The following is an 18,553-nucleotide window of genomic DNA, read 5'->3' as shown; positions in this document are numbered from 1 at the left end:
CGTTCTTGCGCGCGAGTGGTCTCTTTCTCTCTCTCTCTCTCTCTTTCTCTTTATTTCTCTCTCTCTCTCTCTCTCTCTCTCTCTCTCTCACTCCTCTTCTCTTACACACAGACAGATACCCAAAGACAGACGAGAAATTGCGACGGACGCGCGTTCACCGCCGTCACTTCCTCCATCCCAGCTTGTAATGTAACTCTGTTAAAGTGTTTCTCGCGGGCAGCTTGACCGTGAACTCTTTCGAGAGTGTGATGGCAGCGCTACCAACCTCAACGATTTCCCGCTGACTTTCGGCCAACATCTTTTAGAGGATAAACGATCGATTTTGTATTAACGTTAGATCACAAAACGAACGTTGATCCGTATATAATAGTTTGTATGATATAATAGTTTTTTTTCTTCTTTCCTTCTTCTTTCTTCTCTTTATTATTTCGCATATTCGGCGATTTAAAAAAGAAACGAAAAGAAAAATCAGCTTCGAAGCTTTTGACTCATCTTCTTCCTAAATATATTTCTTCTTTTCTCTCTCTTTTTTTTTTTTTTTTGTATTTTTTATTTTTTAAGTTCGCATAAAATATCCATAATCGAATATTACAAAATTGACGAAGTAGGTACATAATTTTTTGCCTTTTTTTTTTTCCCCCTTTCCCGATGAATAGTCGCACGAAATAAATGATAAATGATATACGACGCGAATGAAGAATTTGGATTTTGATTGTGCGAATGGATTGGCCGTAATTACAAGAAAGTTATGTTAAGTAGATGTCTATGGCTTTGCTGACCCAACGACACGATTCGTCTGGTCACATTAGTAATTTCGTGACGACTACGACGACTACGACGACTACGACGACTACGACGACTACGATTACGACTAAGAGGTGTGATGACGTAGCTCTCTCTTACCTCTTTATCTTCTTTCTTCTTCTTCTCTCGATATGTTGCGGACCTTCTTCTTCTTCTTCTTCTTCTTCTTCTTCTTCTTTCTCTTCTTCTTCTTCTTCTTCTTTCTCTTCTTCTGCTTCTTCTTCTTTTTCTTTTTCTTTTTCTTTTTCTTTTTCTTTCTCCTCCTCTTCGAACGGATCGTGTACGTGAATACTCGTACGGAATAGCGGTTCCTCCCGCGTTCTGTAACGACCTCTGGAAACTTCGTCGACTTCGTCGGTGCTACGTCGTCGGCCGAAACGATGATTCTTTCTTGCATTACAGACATGTCAAAGAAACACATCCATTTTTTTACCGTAAATGATCATTCACTTTTTCATGGGATATCATTTGAATCGAAATATGCTTTCGAAATGTTCAACGTCCGTTTCGACAATTATCGATTGATTTACTCTTTATGTATTTTTGTATGCGTAATATATTCTTTTGTTTGTTTTTATTAATAATAATTGTTAGAGAATTTTGTATAACGTGGTATATATTTTTTTCGTTTGTTTATTTCGTTTGTATTAGAATAATAATAATAATAATTATTATTATTATTAATAATAATAATTATAATAATAATAATAATATTAATTATTGAATTTATGTAGCATAGTGCATTTATATATAGATATATTTTTTTTGTTCGTTTTTATTGATGCAATTATATCATTAGAGATTTTTTAATGTAACGAACGATAGAGTCGTAACATTCGACTCTTATCCATTTAAGTGCGGTCTTGTAATCAAGTCTTAGGACATCGATCGATCGCGGCTACTCGGTCGTCGACCTTACCGAGCAAAAACACAATTACCTACCTTCGTAAACAGGACAGTCCGTGTTCGAGATAGCTCTCTTTTATTTTCGCCTAACTCTCATAGTACTACTATTCTCTACGGATCGGTAACTCCGTAAAAAAGAAAGAAATAAATAATAAAAAATAAAAAATAAAAAATAAAAAGAAAATAGATGAGAAAGAAAGAAAGAACAAAACGAAACAGAAACAAAGAAAACAAAAAGAAAAATAAAAGGAAATGGAAGTTCCTCTCTCGTTGGAATGGACGACATTGAAGGGTACAAGGCAAATCGAGAATAAAAGTGCATTCCGCGAGAGTTTTCTCATGAGGCTGCAGGGAAATATCGTTTTTCTTTAAAAGTGAATAGAACTACCATTAGTAGACAATGCGGAATCGGATGGAAGAGATGGAGGAGGAAATGCTCGGATGAACGGTGCGCGTTCAGCTCTTAGAACAAATGAATTTTATCGTAGAAACGAGACACTAATTGAGAAACCATCAGGAATAAGAAGAAGAAAAAGAAGAAGAAGAAGAAGAAAAAGGGAAGCACGTATCTTCGATGCAATCGTAATTACACCTTTGCGTGTGTACGAGCTTTAAACAGCTAGTCAATCACTCGAATCAAATCATAATCGGTAATTCACCGGATACCGAGGAAATCATATTTTAACGAAACGATTTAAATGAAGTTGTAAAAGATCGTACACGGATACTTAGTTACATAGCGAATAAGATAGAAGCTATAATATTATAAAGTAATCGTTCGAAGGTGGATCAATTACATTACGAAACGAAATACCCTTTTTTGCTCGATGAAAATTTTTACGGGGAAGTGAGAAATATTTACTTATATAGAACACCGTGCGTTTTAGCAGAGATATATTATATATATATATATATGAAAGAAGAAGGTTAGAAGGAATAAGAGAGAAGCTTTGGGATTCCACGCGTAATTTACTCGAATACATAGATGCATAGTATAATACGTATATACAATATGTAGATGTGTATATATATATACATATATTTAAGGGAAGTTCTATACTGTATACTGGTTAGGCTAGGGGTCTCCGACGAACGGTGAAAAAGCCCGTAGCGTAACAGTCGTTTGCTGCTCCTCTTGCTGCCGTTGCTACTCCTGTTGGTACTGCATAGCGCGCGTTGACGTTGCTGCTAGTGTGGGTTACCTGGTTAGTGACCGGCCAACCGAGTTCACTGGCATCGGCCCTCTTCCAGGTTGGCTAATCTTACGACGAACGGAGAACGCCTGCCTGCCTGCCTGCTTGCTTGCTTGCTTGCTTGCTTGCCTGCTGCCTGCCTGTTCGCCTGCCTGCTGCCTGCCTGCCTGCCTGCCTGCCTTGATTCGCTTCTCTTCCTTCTTGTCCGTTAAACTCGCTTCTTCCTTCGTCTTCCATTTCTCTCTTTCTCTCACGCATACATTCTCCATCTAATAGGAAATTCACTTGGTTGCAAGATAATCGTTTATGGAAATCGCTAATTCGTTATTCATTTTTTTTTGAGAAATCAAAAAACATAATAAAAAATGTTAACTTCCGAAGAACTAACTTGTCGAGAACTTGAGATATTTTTTAAGCATCACGCGTTAAGAATTCTTGAGAGGAAAGATTTGAAGAAATATCAGAACGAGATGATTAAATAATACTATAATATCGTTCGTATCTTTCTCTCTCTCTCTCTCTCTCTCTCTCTCTCTCTCTCTCTCTCTCTCTCTCTCTCTCTCTCTCTCTCTCTCTCTCTCTCTAAATCTGACTAATCCTCACGGCAGTTCGCCGTTAACGAATGACGCATCGACATATATACGCCAAACGATCCGCTAGCTTTTTTAAAAGCTTCTTCCTTTGTAACAAGCAAGTGAATATCGATGACGAAAAATTTGATTTGATTTGTTCGAAGAGGACTTAGAAGCAGCTTTCTGTTCTACGTCTAAGACGATGATTTAGAGTCCTTGGTCCCTCTTTAACCTCTTTCTCTCTTTTTCTTCTACCGTTTCTTCTTCTTTGATTATGCACGCGACGAGTTCTTCGCGTTACATCAACGAAAATACGAAACGGACTCGGGCGATGACGTAAAAGATCATTCACCTAGCGAAACTGCGCAGGTGATTCCTACGTGTCACGATGGCAACGAACTTTGTTGGGCCGATGTAGGTCAGAAAAATAAAGATCATCGCCTACCGGGAATGAGCGAGGATACGTACTTACGTTTGATCGTACGTTCGACGGATCGTATCCGTTGTCCTTGACACGAGTCTGAGTCAATGGACAAGAGGATATTTTTATCATTCCCGACTCGTGTACTCGACACGTCAATTTTCGATAACAGTATTATAGTTTCCTGATTATCGCGATTAATTAAATAACAACTAATTGATAAAACTATAAAAAGAAAATATATATATATATATATCTAATCTCTCTCTTTCTCTCTAAACCGTCTACGTTCGAATCGTCCGCGTGAGTAACGTATTATCGCATTAATATTTTTTTTTTTTTTGGGGCAAAACAGTATTTCTCCGAGATAGTAGGCCATAAGACAAGAATTTTCTCAGGTATAGGAAAGTAAGGAAATCGGCAAAAATAAAAAAAAAGAGAGAAGAAAGGTTCGCGAGTAAAGACGGTTTCTTCGGCACGAAATTGTTGAAGTTGCTGGAGGATTGTGGTAAAGGAGGTGGAGATGGAGGTGGACGAGGAGGAGGAAGAGGAAGAGGAGGAGGAGGAGGAGGAGGAGGAGGAGATGGTGCAGTGCACCGGCCCAGGGTCGACGGCCGACGACTCTACGATCGTTATGTCATTCATGCTCTTACGCATGCACCTAAACCACTCGCTACGAGCGTAGCGTTCGCGCGGCTTTGTACACGACTATAGAAAGCGTACGAGTAGTAGGTACTGTTACACGTGGCCAGTCCCGATGACGAATTACGAATGATCAACAGTTTTTTCCCTTCCTTTTGAACGCGCCAACGATCTCGAGACTTACGCGATAAGCATCGGACCGATATATTTATATATCGGACAGATACATATATGGACGCATGATTCTGAAATATTTTTATGCTCGAAGAGTAATCAAAGTGATTCTTTTACTATCTCGTTTGATAAGCATCGATATATCGAAGGAAAAGTATAACTTTGCTAATTATTAGATAATCGTTGTTTTCTTCGAATTCGATTGGAAATAAAAGAAATGCTCGGATTTATTCAAGAGTATATATATCAAAGAGAGAAAGAGAGAGAAAGAGAGAGAGAGAGAGAGAGAGAGAGAGAGAGAGAGAGAGAAAAACTCAGATAGGACTTAATTGAACGAAGTAAAATATTCTGTTTGCAAGAGCGGTAGACATCGGCGCGAGCGCACAGAGAGAGATCGTTTCGCGGGTCATCGTCCGCGGAAACGGAAAGCCACCTCGCAAAAGTGCTCTCGTATCGAGGAAGGCAGCAGGCGAAGGGGTGGGGTCAGGCTCAGTGAACTCCTCTCTGCTTTGAGTCATTTCGAGCGTCCCTCTTCTTTTTATTCTTCTCCCTTCTCCTCTTTCTTTTGCTGCTTCGACACGCGGCATGCAAATTATCCGCTCGCACGAGACCCCTTCTTTATTCTTTAACCGCATACATACACGTAGACACATATGGTAGTCTACGATGTTCCAACCGACGATATGATTCATATGTTTCCACGAGATACTTATACTTCACGATGAATCCTCCAATTCCCATAAACGTAATCCGTTGATATTGCATCCATAAATCTAGAAAAACAAAAAAAAAAAAAAGAAACTTCGATTATCAATTACCTCATGGCAGATGTTCATAAAGGAAACTAATATAAAAAGAATAATTATTAGTTCGAAAAACTTTAGTTCGTAACGAGCATTACTCAATTATTATATCGTAATAGTATCGTTTAATGCAGTATCCTCAGTAAGAACATAGAAATTTCTTCGTTCGAATTTAAAAGAAATCTAAAATTACTATTACAGGAGTAGTAAAACTCGAGTAGATCGCAATTAAATTTATACGCTTCTCTAATTTCCCTAAAAGCTAAACTTTTCCAGTACGTTCTAACTCGGGAAATATCAAAAAGGTGGAGGGGAAAAGAAATTTCTATTTTCATCCTCATAATATTTTAATGCGTGTAATGGGAATCTATATACGTAACGATGTAACGAGCCTATCAAGATCGATAAATCTCTTTCTCTCTCTCTCTCTATATATATATATATATATAAACACACACACGCACACATACACATAAATGAAAATTATTGATAAAAAACAAAAAACAAAAAAAAAAGAAACAAAAATGTCTATCTAACGATATACCTCTGGGATATTTCAAAAATTTATTTCCGAATCAAACGAACGCAAATGATCTATACGCAATGATCTATATCTAATAGTAAAATGTTAGAACCGCTGCTCGATCGTCAACGATCGGCTTATGGGGAATCTGGGAGAACACTATTCTCTTATGGCGGAAAGAGGATAATCGTTCGGCGGATTCCCTCGCATCTCACCCCTTCCTGCTCGAGTTCAAGGACACGTGGATCTCGATCGAGAGGAGACAAAAGAGCGAGCAGGAGGTATCCGTGGAAGGAGTCGCAAGGATGTGTAAGGGCAGCCGGGAGCGTTACACCTAGGTAGGGCATTGCACCGGTGCGACGTGCCGTGGAAGTCTTTGCCCGCTGCAAAGACTGCAAACTGCGAGCTGCATTCGCGTAGCCGCGTGCAGTGACCCGCCCTACCGTTAGGACGGCCCCAAGGATGCCTCCTCCTCCTCCTCCTCCTCCTTCTTCTTCTTCTTCTCCTCTTTCTCCTCTTTCCTCCTTCCCCTCGCCATTTTCTTCTTCTTCTGCTTCTGCTACTTCTGCTACTTCTTCTTCTTCTTCTTCTTCTTCTTCTTCTTTTTCTTCTTCTTCTTCTTCTTTCTTCGCTCTTTCTCCATCCATTCTCTTCTTCTTTCTTTCCTCTACTCCTTTAATTCTCACCACTCTACTACTCCCTTCTTATTTCAAGAACACGTACTACCTACCGCGGAAGCGAAAAGTCCTCGTCTCAAATCGAACAGAAATAATAAAACGAAAGAAACTGTTTTTATTACTATTACTACTACTACTATTACTACTTGGAACAATTTGTTACAATTTACGAAAATCGTTGGATTGGATTCGACTCGATATTTCGATAAAATATCGTGGAGTCGACGTTTCGAGATCGGAAGAAAGAAGAAAGAGGGAAGGATGTTAGGACCTTATTGGTAGTTTCTTTTCTTAATTCGTCATTATTCAACGAAGGATAAGAGTTCGTGTGTTGTACGTTTGGAACGTGTGTGTATATGGTTGTGTGCGTTTGGAACGCCTACGAAAGAGTAAAAAAGAAGAAAAGGTAAAAGAAAGTCGAACGGTCGATCGACCGACCGACCGACCGACCGACCGATCGATAGATCGATCGATCGATCGATTTTCACAGATCGCAATTCGTCCGTCGTGTTTTCAGCACTTCGACGAGGTTCGCAGGTGCCGAAAGGAGGGGCAGAACGAGCAGAAGGAGGAAAGGAGGTGGTGGTTGATGATGATGATGACGATGAGAAGGAGGAAGAGGAGGAAAAGGAGGAGGAGGAGGAGGAGGAGGAGGAGGAGGAGGAGGAGGTCAGTGACCGTTTGGCGAGCTGGTAGGGGTCGGCGCACTCCCAAGATCGGCGCGTGTGCACGTGCGTGCACGTCAGTGCAAACGCGCAGCGGTGCACTCGCTGCACTCCCACGTCGCTATGCAGTCCCGTAACATTCGCGGAAGCCGCCAGCTCTCTCCCTACCATCGCCGTCACACCACCACCTCCTCCTCCTCCTCCATCTATCTCCCTCTTCTCATTTTCCTCTTCTCTTCTCTTCTCTTCTTTTCTCTTCTTTTCTCTTCTCTTCTCTTCTCTTCTCTTCTCTTCTCTTTTCTTTTCTTCGCAGTGCCGACGACCGAGACTTCTCGCGCGTAAGACTCGCCTCGAAAACGATTCGTGGACCGATTTTGACTTAGCAACCACTCGTTGCTACACCCGTGACCGACCTTCCTCACGCGGCAAACCTCCTCCTCCTTCTCCTCCTCCTTCTCTTTCTCCTCCTCTTCCTCTTGCCGTTCTCCTCTCAAACGTCGTTTCATCGATCGAACCTTTTACGTGTTAGATATTTTAACATAAAAAATAATGCCTGTCCATCGAAAGGATTAATGTTATTAGAACTTTGTTTGGCTCTCGAAAAAAAAGAGAATTATAAGAAAAAAATGATAGAAAATATACAAAAGAAAAAAGGAAAACGTGGATGAAGCTTCGTCGCACGTTCGATCGAATCAACTTTTGCGCTTCATATATCGGTGTCAGTGTGCCAACTCGCCAATTTTATAATCGGCGAATTGAGTAAGTCTGATTGCGTAAAAAATTATTAATCCTTCGGAGATTAGTATCTCTACCTCTCTCTTTATTTCTCTCTCTCCCCCTCTCTTTCTTTCTCTACGTCTCTTCTTCTCTTTCTCTTTCTATCATTCTCGTTAGTTTAATCGTCTCTGGGTCAACGCTCCGAAGACGTCGTCTCGCTCAGCGTCCATTGTCTCCGTCGGTCGAACGCTCAAGGACTGCACACTTCGTTCAAAGCTTCTCGCGGTTCTTGGGATCGATGACCGTGACTTCAGAATCTTTCTCTCTCTCTCTCTCTCTCTTTCTCTCTCTCTCTCTCTATTTCTCCGACTTCCTACTTCTTCTCCCACCCCTTAGCTACACTTAATAGCGCGTTTTCCTACTTCGCGCGTACAACGAGAAACTGTTGGATGTCTCGCGAGAAAGAAAGAAAAAACGAGAAAAAAAAGAAGAAAAAAGGAGCTCGAGGGAGGGGAAGGGGGCAAAAAAGCTTACTCGTGAAATTGGCCGTGAATGAAGATTTTTCAAGGACAACACGCTCGATCCGTCATACATAGGCCCGCGCTTCCTCGCTAAGTAAGGTCGTTCGGCCTTACTCTTCGCCGAATCGCAAGGTCGTCTTTCAAGACAAGACGAGAACGTACTTCCGCCACTTCTCCGAGGCCATCCCCTCTTTAACGATTCATCCTTCGAGATATACCTACCCGACCTTTTTTCTTCTTCTTCTTCTTTTTCTTTTTTTCTCTTCGCGTTTTTTCTTTTCTTTTTTTTTTGTTTTTTTTTTCTTTTTTTTTGTTTTTACGCCCCTATCTATAACTATCTATCTCCTATAATTTTTTTTTTTTACACTACCTTAATATCCCTCCTCTTATGCATATAGATATATGCATAATCATATATGCTAGACTATAAATTATAATACACTAATTTTAGAAATGACTTCCTTCGGTCAGTTAATAAATTTTTCATACGATCCGTCTAATAAATCTTTTTTATCGGCCGACGTAATCGATCAATTTTCGCTATAATTATTTACCTAGATTATTTTCGTACAATTCTGATTCTGTTATTGATTACTCATGCATATATGCATACATATGTCACACGCATACACGTTTTTTGGATCATATCATTATTTATCGATTCGTTTTATTAATTGAACGAAGCCTCAATTAATAACTACGAAAGAAGAGTATATATAGAACATAGATAATATTTGTATTCAAGAAAATGCAACTAGTAACTGCAACAAAATGTTACATGCACCTACAAACACGCAGATTCATATTTCTTGGACTGAAATAATTTTTAAGATGGAAAAAGAGGATGCCTGACCAATCGAGATTTATTACTCGTTACCTGTGACCGATCGTCTCCTTAACCTTTTTCCCTTAGACCTCTTTTCTCCCTTTAACTTTTCTAACGTCAGCCACGCCTACGTAAAATACCAGAACGCATCGAGTCCTTTATTATTTTTCTGATTACGTAGAAATTTTCAATAGTACCAAGACGACCAAACAAACGCTACCCGATTCGTTAAGGTTTTTACAACGGCAAGAGAGTTTAAGTCCTGGTTTACCGCTAATTCTAAACGAGATGGAACGATCTTTCCCTCCGTTACTTTCGTATCACAAATATTTTTCTTTTTGACAATGATTGATAAAGAAAGATCTTTAAATTTTTCGATCTTTGATTATCGTCCTAGAATCGGCATAGTTTAAATAAGAGATATTGTAAATATTTCCTCTCTCTCTCTCTCTCTCTCTCTCGTTCTCTTTGTTCGTTCGTACACATAAATATTTATAGGTACATACCAAAAGGACAAAAAAATATATCGGATCAGTTAGTCTTTGACTACTATCCTTAAAAGCACGACACGAATCTCTTACTCGTCCGAGAGAATAGGATACCCTAGAACTCGCATTAGATTAGATGCTATCGTATTAGGGACTCTCACAAAATTCTCTCGACGAAATCTAGTCGATACAATCGTACGAATAACGTTCGATCGAGGATCTCGATAATCGTGTCTCATTCGCGCGTGGTCTACCTAGGTACCTACCTACCTACCTAACTTTTTCGAAGATAGTATTCTTTGAAATTCTAATAATGGGTCAAATATAAATCACCTTGGGAAAAAGTAATGGACGAGTAAGGTGTCGTAGAAACCGACGAAGAAAAGTTACTTATCGAAGAACAGGATGACGATTCGAAAGCGTTTGTTTTGTAAAATCTCATTGGATGGAAGCAAATAAACGAAAACTAAAATCGCATCGAACGTCAGCAACCGAACAATACCGCGTATAATCGCATTAGGATTGTAAAAATTTTTAAGCAAGTTCCTCCCACCTTTGTCGTCCCTGTTACCTCTGCCCCTTATCCCCACTCTAAACTAACAAAAGAATGTAAAACCAACCGTAAATGTCTAACGAAAGCTCGTCCGATTCTTCACGGGTTCTGGACTGTGCCAAATACGTTACTGGCTACAAGAGAGAACAAATTCTCTACGATTCTTTGCGTTTTCTCGATGGTAGAACCGTTAAGTGATCTTTCTCTCTCCCTCTCTCTCTCTCTCTCTCTCTCTCTCTCTCTCTCTCTCTTTGGAAAGTAGAGTTCAGTAACAGTTCAGTTTGGTCGGCAACTTTTAGAAATAATAATAATATAGAAATAATAATGAATAAATATCACGAGATATTTTCATATATTTCGAAACTCCATCTAGTACATCGTCCCCTGTAAAGAAACCTAAGGGAGAGTTCGGAGATATAGTACTCGTATAGACGAGACCGCATCGTTTCTCCTTGTTTTTCTTCGATTAATCGAGTTTGAAAAAAGCGGTTTGCCGCGGTCGTCGCGCGAACCGGTGAGTAGTCGAAGTACTCGCTATAAACGACTTGCACCTCAAGAAGTAGCAATGCGAAACAGGACAGCTCGGGGCCGCGGCTAGTGGCACACCATCTTTCTCTCTCCCTCTCCCTCTCTCTCTCTCTCTCTCTCTCTCTCTCTCTCTCTCTCTTTCTCTCTCTGCTCTCGTTCTCCTTCGCCTTGTCTCGTCCCACGAAAGATCTATTTCTCTCTCCTCGGCCTTTTACCATCCTCGCTCGATTCAGGGTCGTACGGACGATCAAGTTCAACGCCAACGACGATGCACCGCAGCACGCCTCTTCTCCGCCCTTGTCCTTCCTATCGTATTTATCCTTCGGCCCACGTACGAGCTCCCATTTTTATCGGCCTCGACCTACGTTAAAATCAATTTTCTTTCGTGCTTCTTTTATTTCATTTAGTTAGCTTACCACGAACGATCTTTATTTGGATCGTTAAAATCTTTCGGAATTTACAAATATTTCGTTAATGTTAAAAGAGAACAAAAATGAAATATTTTTCAGTTATGCCCTTGAACAAAATGTTTCTATTGTGATCCTTTAGAAAGATATAGGAGAAAGAGAGATCGACAGGATTATTTCGTTTTGCGTCTACCGTAATAATTCTTAAGATCCTTTACATTCTTCTTCTTTTTTTGTTCGCCCATCGTAAAACCTTTTTTTCTCAAATAAAAAATAGAAATATCCATTATCTAATTACGAACCGAAAGGTAGATATTAGTCATAAATCGGTCTAACAAAAGGTACTTAAAAGTTTCGACAAAAAACAAGTACCTACAAATGAATAAATACCCATACATATATATATATATATATACACATTCTTGTTTTCTTTTACTTTTTCTTTTCTAGTTTTAGCTTTGAAAAACAAACATCATCCTTTCGTACTACTACGTTTATCGTCTTATATCGTACTATTTTATTTTTCTTCGTATATTTAAAAAACTAAAAACCTTTCGAAACAAACGCGTCAACATATCTATATATATATATTTTTTTTTTTTTAATTGTAATATTAATGAATATGGATGAAAAAAAGAATATTAAAAAATATTTAATATTCGAAGTTGGACTTGTGTAAGTTTTTATACACGTACACTCACACAAACATATACTTAAAAAAAGGAAAGAAAAAAGAATAAGAATGCTGAATAATCCGAGAGTGATTTACTAGCCACGCAAAATCGTTCACGCGTGCCGAGTATGAAGAACGATGTTGGGGAAGAGTTTGAGAAATAGGTGTAGAACGGTTTTGCAGGTCGCGGCGTAAGTCGTCCATCGAGGGCAGAACGAGAGGAGGATCGAGAAGGGTGGGGAGAGAAAAGGAAAGAGAGAAAGAGAAAGAGAGAAAGAGAGAGAGAGAGAGAGAGAGAGAGAGAGGCACCAGAAGAGAAATTACTTTTTCCATTTTTCTTTCGCGGCATTGCTCTAACAATTTCCATAAGCGAGTCGCGCTTCTTCTTATTCTACCGTGTTTCCTTCCTTCTTTTCATTTTTCATCGCTTTCAACTCAGGCAAACGCGGCATTACATCCATGATCCACTTTAAACGACCATCATGAAATAAACAATCATCCGGTTTATGTATATATACAATTAATTCGCGTTAATTCCAATAACGATTGCACACGTGATACACGCTCGTTCTTGTAACTTCCAAAGAAATTCTAATTGGTTATGATTTTTTTTTAATCATCATAATGATCGTATCATTAATGGCATTTTTTTATTCTTTTTTTTTTGTAACTCATTTCTCCAGAGCTCCTTTTTCCGAAAGAATTAAGAGAAATTGATAATCGAGCGATTTCTTCGTATTAGAAAGGAACAGTTTTGATAGAGGAAGTTGTTGGGTCCCTTAGTTCGAAGAGGTCATCGAGGGTTACTCTTATTAAGAAAAAGAAAGAAAGAAAGAAAGAAAGAAAGAAGGAAAGAAAGAATGAAAGGAAAGAGAGAGAGACAGAAGAAGAGAGGAAGAAAGAGAAGAAAGGAACCAATGGTGGGCGTTTTCTGAACGAATGCAGCTGCTCGTTGTTGTCCTCGTCGTCTTCGTCTTCTTCAGGCTGCTGCACGCGTACTCAAATGCACGTTGCATGCTCGGCCAACGCAACTCTTTGCTTTTTGTTGGGCGAGCCACGTACATATGTACATGCATACATACATGTATGCATACATACATACATACATACATACATACATACTTACTTACGTAGATCGTATCTCGGTTACGAAGGAAAACTACGAGTCACGGATCTGTGTCAACGTCGCATCTGTTTTCGGAACTACGAAACTTTCGTAGCCCGGAGTTGTTACATAAGACCTAAAACGAATCGTTCCGAAATCGAGAGCATTCATCGAGTGATTCGAGGTGAAATCGATCGAGTGGGAGTTCTCTCTACTGACACGATTTCTCCTTCTCCTCGATTTATGTAAGATGAGGATAGATGGATCGATCGATCGATTCTTTCGATCGTTGCATAATATCGTGTTAAAGTGGAAATATTTCAATAATCGTGAGACAGGCGCGCGCATATACAGTCATATCGATAGTAACAGGAAGAAGCACCACGTAGTTGTCGTAGTGACTCTTGGCTACTACTGTGGTCGAGGATGCTACTGCTGCTGCTACTGCTGCTGATGATGATGATGATGATGATGATGGTGGTGGTGGTGATGATGATGGTGACGGTGATGGTGATGATGATGTTGCAGGTTCAGTGACATCACGCACGCATGTGCGTGACGCGGTGTCCGCACCGTTATACCCATAGCCTGCCCCATAGCACCTACTGCGGAAGTAGAGCCATATATGCGTTCGTCGTGAGTACACACGCGCGAGTACTATCTAATGTTGGGCAATATTTAATTCAATTAAATATTCTCTTACGGGTGGAGACAATTTATCGTTTTATATTATAAGCGAGAGAATAATGCCATTGACGTTAACTAATAATGTATCGCGATGATGTTGAAACTTTCTATTAAACGTTCGATCAGACGAAACGATTCGTTTCGAAAGCTTGGTAAATATGTGTTCGATGACGCGATAGCCGGAACCGAAATCAGTTAACACGTTTTTTTATAAAGATAAAGAAGAAAAAAAAAAGGAGAAGAAACGATCGGCTACCGGACGCTTCAGTGCCAAGGACGGAACGAACTAAACAATGTAGCGTTCGTTGCTGAGAAACAATCAACGGCTTCCATAGAATAATTAGCATCCTACATTTTTTACATTTTTATCGTCGTAACGCGTATTATCATCGTTGCATTCAAAGACGAACCGTAACGACGATCAATGAATTCTACCTGCAAAGGATATCTCGGAGGTATTACGATAGAAACATTTCTTCAATCTCATTATTCGTATTAAGCAAATATAGTACCTAACTGTTATATAACAGGCCGACCTGTCCATAAAGTTTCAGTCGTCTAACATCGACGCATCGAGAACAAGATTTAACGTCGTAAAACGAACGACGAGAATATACATTTATGTTCTACGAGAGAAAAAGAGAGAGAGAGAGAGAGAGAGAGAGAGAGAGGGCCATTAAGCGTGGCATAAATTACCTTGACTCGCATAAATTTCCAGAAACTTTATTACTTTACACGTTTTGTCATTGATTAAACGCTGATGTATTATCTCGCACGTCTGGTATATAATAATAATTTAATGTGATCTTCAACAAAATAAAAGAGGAAACGGAAGTTGACGTTTGTTTGTAAATGGTATAGAATATACTCTTAGAAGGCCGACGTTTGGCAAACGATTAAATATAAATGTCACGCGATGACTGGAAATCTATAGGCTTATATACCTATACGTTTAGCATATAAACCGTCGTTTATCGTTCAGGTTGTTAGCCGATTTCAAGGAAAGACAGACAGTACGACCTCCAACATCGAGCATTATGCTCGAGGTCCGTTCGAAAGTTCGCGGTAACTTACGTACCGATCGAACGATGCTTGGAAAGAAAAAGAAAAAGGAGAGCCTAGAGAATCCGTCTTCGATCGAGATACATTACATAGATTTGATTCGCTTTATTCGATCGTAAAACGGTTCTTATTCTATTGAGATATAAACTCCGATCTCATTTCGCGTAAGGTCTAATATGGAATAATACCGAACGAGGAGAAACGAAAGAGATAGAAGACAACGGTAGTTCTCCTAAAGTTGCAGCAATAAAATCATGAAAATAAGTTATCACCTCGATGATAATGACGATGATGATGATGATGATGATGATGATGATGATGATGATGATGATGATAGCGAAGAGAGAGAGAGAGAGAAGGAGAGAGATAGTATAGTAAAAATCAAGAAGAAAGCATAATACGAGTTTATGCGTTTGTGAGGCAATAAATGTTCGAAAGAAAAAGAAAAAAAGAAGAGAAAAGGAAAGAAAAGAAAAGAAAAGAAAGAAAGAAAGAATCTTTCATCCTTTCCAAGTTCAGAGAAGAACTAAATGCGAGAAGTTTGGCCAGCCGGCTCACGGCGTCGGATAGCGAGGGCGATGAGATCGGCCTCGAAGGGCAAAAGGGTTTGCCTAGGCCAACGTGGAAGGGTTTAACGTCCCACTCCAGACCCTTCTCGCTTTCGAATTATTACCAACGCCACCATTACCATCGAGGCACAACGTTACGAGGCTCGGTTTTTCCTTTTTTTTTTTTTTTTGGTCTCTCCTTTTTTCTTCCTTTTTTTTTCTTTTTGGCGGAAAATATCAAATATCCTTTTCGTTTCCACGGGATTCTCGGGATATTCCAATCGACGGAAAGAACTTCCGGTGTGGAAGCGAGATATACAGGTAGAGGGAGGGAGAGAGAGAGAGTAGGGAAGGTTCTCATTATTAGCACGACTATCGTCGAATTTCAGTCATGTAAGCAAGCGCATAAAGAGATTTATCGGTCGCATAGCAAATCAATGAACGTTCTTTTTTTTCTTCTTCTTTTTTTTTTCTTTCTTACTTTCTTTCGTTTTTTGTTCCTTCATTTTTTTTTTTTTTTTAAACAAGCCTAGAAATTCATTCGTCGTCAAGTTCGATGAACTCGGGTGGCGCGTGGCAATCAATTTTTTTTATCGTTTGCGAAAATCTTCGGAAAGGGAGAGGGGTGGGAATGGGGAAGGGGTTGGGGTGAGGAGGAAGAGAGAGGAGGAGGAGAAGAAGGAGGAAGGAAGGAAGAAGGAGGCCAGGCGGTACACGCGACTGGAGACCTCGTTCGCTTGAAAAAGGATTGAGAAAGATCGAGATGGACGATCTCGTTCTAGCGCGTATGAAACGAGAACAAGGATTAAGAAAAAAGGATCGAGAAGGGAAAAAAGTGGAATGGAAAAGTCGAATTTGTTAACAATAACGAGGAAGAATATACATACTTTCGGTGCGAAGCTTTGAAGTTGCAAGGGTGGAGGGAGGGGTGGGGAAGTTAGGAGACGACGGTGGTGGGGCGCTGACGTAGGGTGAGGAGGACGAGCCCTTGAGGGACCGAAAAGAAAAGATACGAGGAAAAAGAGGATGAGGATAGTCGTACGAGTACCCGAGAGAGAACGATCGTGCGGGATAAAGAAGGAGAGAGATAGAGAGAGAGAGAGAGAGAGAGAGAGAGAGAGAGAGAGAGAGAGAGAGAGACGGAAAGCGACGGCGCGACGGTCGAGTCGCGCGTTGGCTCGAGCGAGAGGGCACATGGCCTTGGCCGCCGCTGCGGGGTAATTCAGTCAAGGTTTCGGCCGATGAACTTCCTCCCGATGGGAGGAAGAAGGAGAAGCCTGCCGGCCGGTCGACGTCTCGGCGCGTCGCCCGTGGAGGGGAGGAAGGGGCCGGCTCCGTCCAATGGCGTAGCCGCGCGGCCCAGCGAGCCGACTCGCGATTGGCTCGGCCGGGGCCCGAGCTCGCGCGAGCGCACTCACGCTCCCTCGCTTGTCAGTGACCTCCAGCATTGAAAATACGATGAACTCTCGTCGGCCGTTCGTTCCGTCTCTCTCTTTCTCTCTATGTTCCTCCGTCGTTCGTGTATCCGTGTATTACTACTACTAGTATTACCATTACTACCACTACCATCACCACTACCACCACTACCATCGTCACAGCCCACTACTCGACTAGCTCTCGTATTATTATTATTACTACTACTAGCGTGACGTACTAGGTAGTAGTAGTCAGGGCGTAGACATTGTAGATGCTCCTCGGGCTGGCACGCAGGCAAGCGAGCACATCAATCCCTCCCCACCAACTCGGCACAACACAAACACAGACAAAGAGAAAGAGCAAGAGAGAAAGAGAGAGAGAGACTCAACACAGCAGACGGCCGTACAACGACGTAAACGACACGACTACGACGAAAGCTCTCGTCGAGCAAGGGCTGCAGGTATCCAGCACTCGGCAGCAGCGCCGAACTCGAGTCAGAGCAACGCGAACCTCCCTCGAGCGAAGACTTACTTTCACTCTCTCTTCTGCTCCGTCTCGTAACGGCAGCGGAACGCCGGTTTCGCGCGTTTGTGTCTGCGGCAGGGCCGCGCGCGTTCCTCCTCTGCTCTATAAGCCCACGGCTTGTACCCTCGGCTCGGAACAGATCGCACCTGCCTTTCGAGCTGGCACCAACGTTCTCGCGATCATCATGAGCTTACTTCGACAGAGTCATGCGCTCTCTTACGTCGCCGTTCTCGTCGTTCTCGTTATCGTCGACCTCGTGTCCAGTGCGTCGTAAATCAATAATAGAAATATAGAGAAAGGAAATAAAGTAGAAAAAAAAGAAATTACAAGAGATAAAAAAAGAAAGAAAAAAAAAAAATAGATAAGGTGACAGTGAACGGGGACAAAAGTGCAAACGAATATTCTCTACGTAACTTCGTCACAGTGTACAGTGTTATAGGTGACAAAGTGAACTGAGTCGTGATAGATAGATGAATGGATATGGATTAGATAGATAAATAGATAGATACACAAATAATTAAATAGGTAGATAGACAAATAGTTCTTTCTGCGATTCGACAAAAGATGATACTTACGGCAGACAGTAGCATTCAAGGGGCTTTAGCGACACCACCGGAGTCACCGATCTCTGGATCATCGAGAGCTTCGAGTGTCTCGCGTATGTCCTGCGTATCTCAGGGCATGTCGAGTCCCTATCACGTTGCTCAATTGCCTCATCGTCTCAGTCCTAATATGCCCACTATGGATTCAACCGTGTCCTCGGCTAAACCCGAGCCCGAACTAAATATAGGTACGAATACGATCCACCGATTTTCTTCCTCTGTTAATTTCGATCGATCGGTACCACTTTAATCCGATTAATGGAAGAATCTTTGCTCGACAAGAAAAGTGCACTGTTGCTGCAATTCCTGCGAATCTCACCATTCTTCCCTCTTACTCACCCCCACCCCAACCCCCCCGCGTGATAGCGCAGTGAAAGCGGAAAGTTGTAACGCGCCGATGCTGTAACTCGCTGCGAGAGAGGAGAAAGTGTTCTTCTTTCTCTCCCACCTTTCTCCGCGAGTCTCGCGCGCGTGCTCTCTCTCTCTCTCTCTCTCTCTCTCTCTCTCTCTCTCTC

The 18,553-nt window shown here is 41.1% G+C and overlaps 1 protein-coding gene across 4 annotated transcripts in view; it reads left to right on the top strand.

The window, feature by feature from the left end:
• The window catches only part of LOC122636038 (nuclear hormone receptor E75-like), a 137,915-nt gene that overhangs the window by 105,013 nt on the left and 14,349 nt on the right, over positions 1–18,553 (top strand). The window contains exon 1 of one of the 4 annotated variants that reach the window (XM_043826861.1): positions 17,986–18,226. The exons of the other annotated variants lie outside the window; for them this stretch is intronic. Within the exon in view, the coding sequence (XP_043682796.1) occupies positions 18,001–18,226 (226 nt within the window). The 5' untranslated portion in view covers positions 17,986–18,000. Of the gene's footprint in view, positions 1–17,985; positions 18,227–18,553 lie in introns of those variants that run through there. 4 annotated transcript variants of the gene reach the window in all.

The sequence above is a fragment of the Vespula pensylvanica genome, chromosome 20 (assembly GCF_014466175.1).
Source record: "Vespula pensylvanica isolate Volc-1 chromosome 20, ASM1446617v1, whole genome shotgun sequence".
NCBI classification, from domain to species: domain Eukaryota; kingdom Metazoa; phylum Arthropoda; class Insecta; order Hymenoptera; family Vespidae; genus Vespula; species Vespula pensylvanica.
Note: the sequence above shows the minus strand (reverse complement) of the source record. Positions and strands in the feature narration are given on the sequence as shown.